This window comes from Sphaeroforma arctica, assembly GCF_001186125.1.
Source record: "Sphaeroforma arctica JP610 unplaced genomic scaffold supercont1.1457, whole genome shotgun sequence".
Taxonomy (NCBI): domain Eukaryota; class Ichthyosporea; order Ichthyophonida; genus Sphaeroforma; species Sphaeroforma arctica.
In genome coordinates, this window is record NW_014039101.1 from 12,863 (window position 1) to 14,884 (window position 2,022).

At 39.8% G+C, this 2,022-nt stretch overlaps 1 protein-coding gene across 1 annotated transcript; it reads right to left on the reverse strand.

The window, feature by feature from the left end:
* Positions 1 to 720: 720 nt before the first annotated feature.
* Positions 721 to 1,345, reverse strand: SARC_10953 (hypothetical protein; the record flags this gene model as incomplete). The annotated part of the gene is made up of 2 exons (XM_014294981.1): positions 721 to 821; positions 1,270 to 1,345. Coding segments are annotated over 2 exons (177 nt in total), but the record flags the coding sequence as incomplete, so codon positions are not given.
* Positions 1,346 to 2,022: the final 677 nt, after the last annotated feature.

Genomic DNA, 2,022 nt, shown 5'->3' on the forward strand with positions numbered 1-2,022 from the left:
TACTACTATATATATACTACACACACACACACACACACACACATATATATATATATATATATATATATATATATATATATATAAATATATATATATAAATATAAATATAAATATAAATATAAAATAAACATTACAAAACCAACAAAATACGGTCTACGGTTCCCTCGATAAACTCCAATAGTATCAAGCATTAGGTTTGTAAGGTTTTATCAAAGCCATGCATGTACGTCAAAACACACCATCATTTCACGCTGGACCTCAACGCTCTTGAGGGCGGCAGCAAACTTGACGAGTGATTGTTCTACAGTGTGATGCATGGTGTATTGGTCAACGTGATATTAGTACAGATCAATGAGCTATGGGATTATACCAGCTAGGCAACGAAGGAACATATTCCTAATTGGTATCGGTACGTTACTGTGTACACCCACTCTGCAGAGACTTGGGCATATTAGGAATACAACGACATAGACAAACAACTGCGTACAGAGAGGTGTGACATGCCTAAGGTTAAGCGATGACACGGCAGAGGGTAGGCAGGCACTGTGCGTATTGTATCTCGTTAGCAGGAAGTCTAAACTGGTACACTCACGTCTGTTCATTTTCTCAACCGTCCAGCAAAAGCTTGCATACACGTGTAAACAAATATACGTTTCTATATAAAACACTCGCATACAAACGCGCGTGTACCGGAATACCTACACCAACACGAAAAAACATCTATCTGGACAACGTACGTATGGTGTGGTCGTCGTCATCGAGCTCTTTCTGCGCAAAGACAAGAACCTCGTCAGCAATTGACTCGGCTATCTTGATTTGCACTGTGTAGGTAGAGATGGAGAAAGTAGTATGTGCCAGCATTAGCCAGGGACGAGTATCGAAAACTAAGTAGGGTGAATATCCCAAGAACTAGTGTATGCGATAGAGTCAGCGGCATTCTCTCCGTATGCAGCTATGGCTTTAGCAGGCTTCGAACCCGTAGTGTAGCAGATGGAGTGTACAAGGCACACATATTAAACGATATACTGTACATTTAAAACACGTGCGGTATTGGTTTGTGTACAACGGTCGCTTCCAAATAGGCGGGCTGCTACCAGGCGCACCCTTTGCATAGTTTCACTAGAAAGTAGCGTCGTTGGGCTTGGACGGATCAAAAGCCGTATAAAAATAACCAACCGACGATACTGTGAATAGCCTTTTAGTCGTGCGTACACATATTTGAAATGGGCACAGACACACAGGAGGACACGATGAGTATCGAGGTCATACCCCGTTCAATCTCGAAGCGCTGGCGTGATAGTTCGGCCATGGCTTTGAGACGCTCTTCAAGAGAATTCGTAGCATTCTGATTGAATGGTGCATAAAAATAAGTAGCGTTGGCGCGGTTGAATTGAGATAGGGCTATTAAACACGTGATCAGTCCGTTTGTTGTGCATAGAGTTCAGAAATTCGAGTATGTAAATCTATATGTTAAATTGAAAACGAACCGAAGAATGTAACAGCCCAGAACGAATGAGAGCTAATATTTACGTAGATATTATCTATCAGCTGACATTCATTGCATTTATAATTATGAACAGATACATTTGAATAAGTACCATGCACAATGTCAATAATTATATATATATATATGGAACATAAGAAATGTGTGAAAACAACCGTGTAAGGTACACTAAATCACACATTGCATTTCTGACTATTGCTGACAATCAAGAACACGTCAGTAGCATTTGCTTCTTGCATACCTCTAAATGCGTCATTTTGGAACGGAAGAGTGGCGTGTCATCGTTGCAATCCTCCACCCTAAGTCTGCCTACCATACTGACGGACCAGCTCCTCAATTTTAAATGATATTATGGGCTACAAAGATGTGACGATGTATTTATTATTTATCGGGAGCTTCGTACAGAAAAGGATATAATTCATACAGGGGGATCAATTATAGTACAATATTCCATTTTTTTATCACATGAGGCGTTACATAGTTTACAGATGAACTACTAAATGCTTATCAATATATAT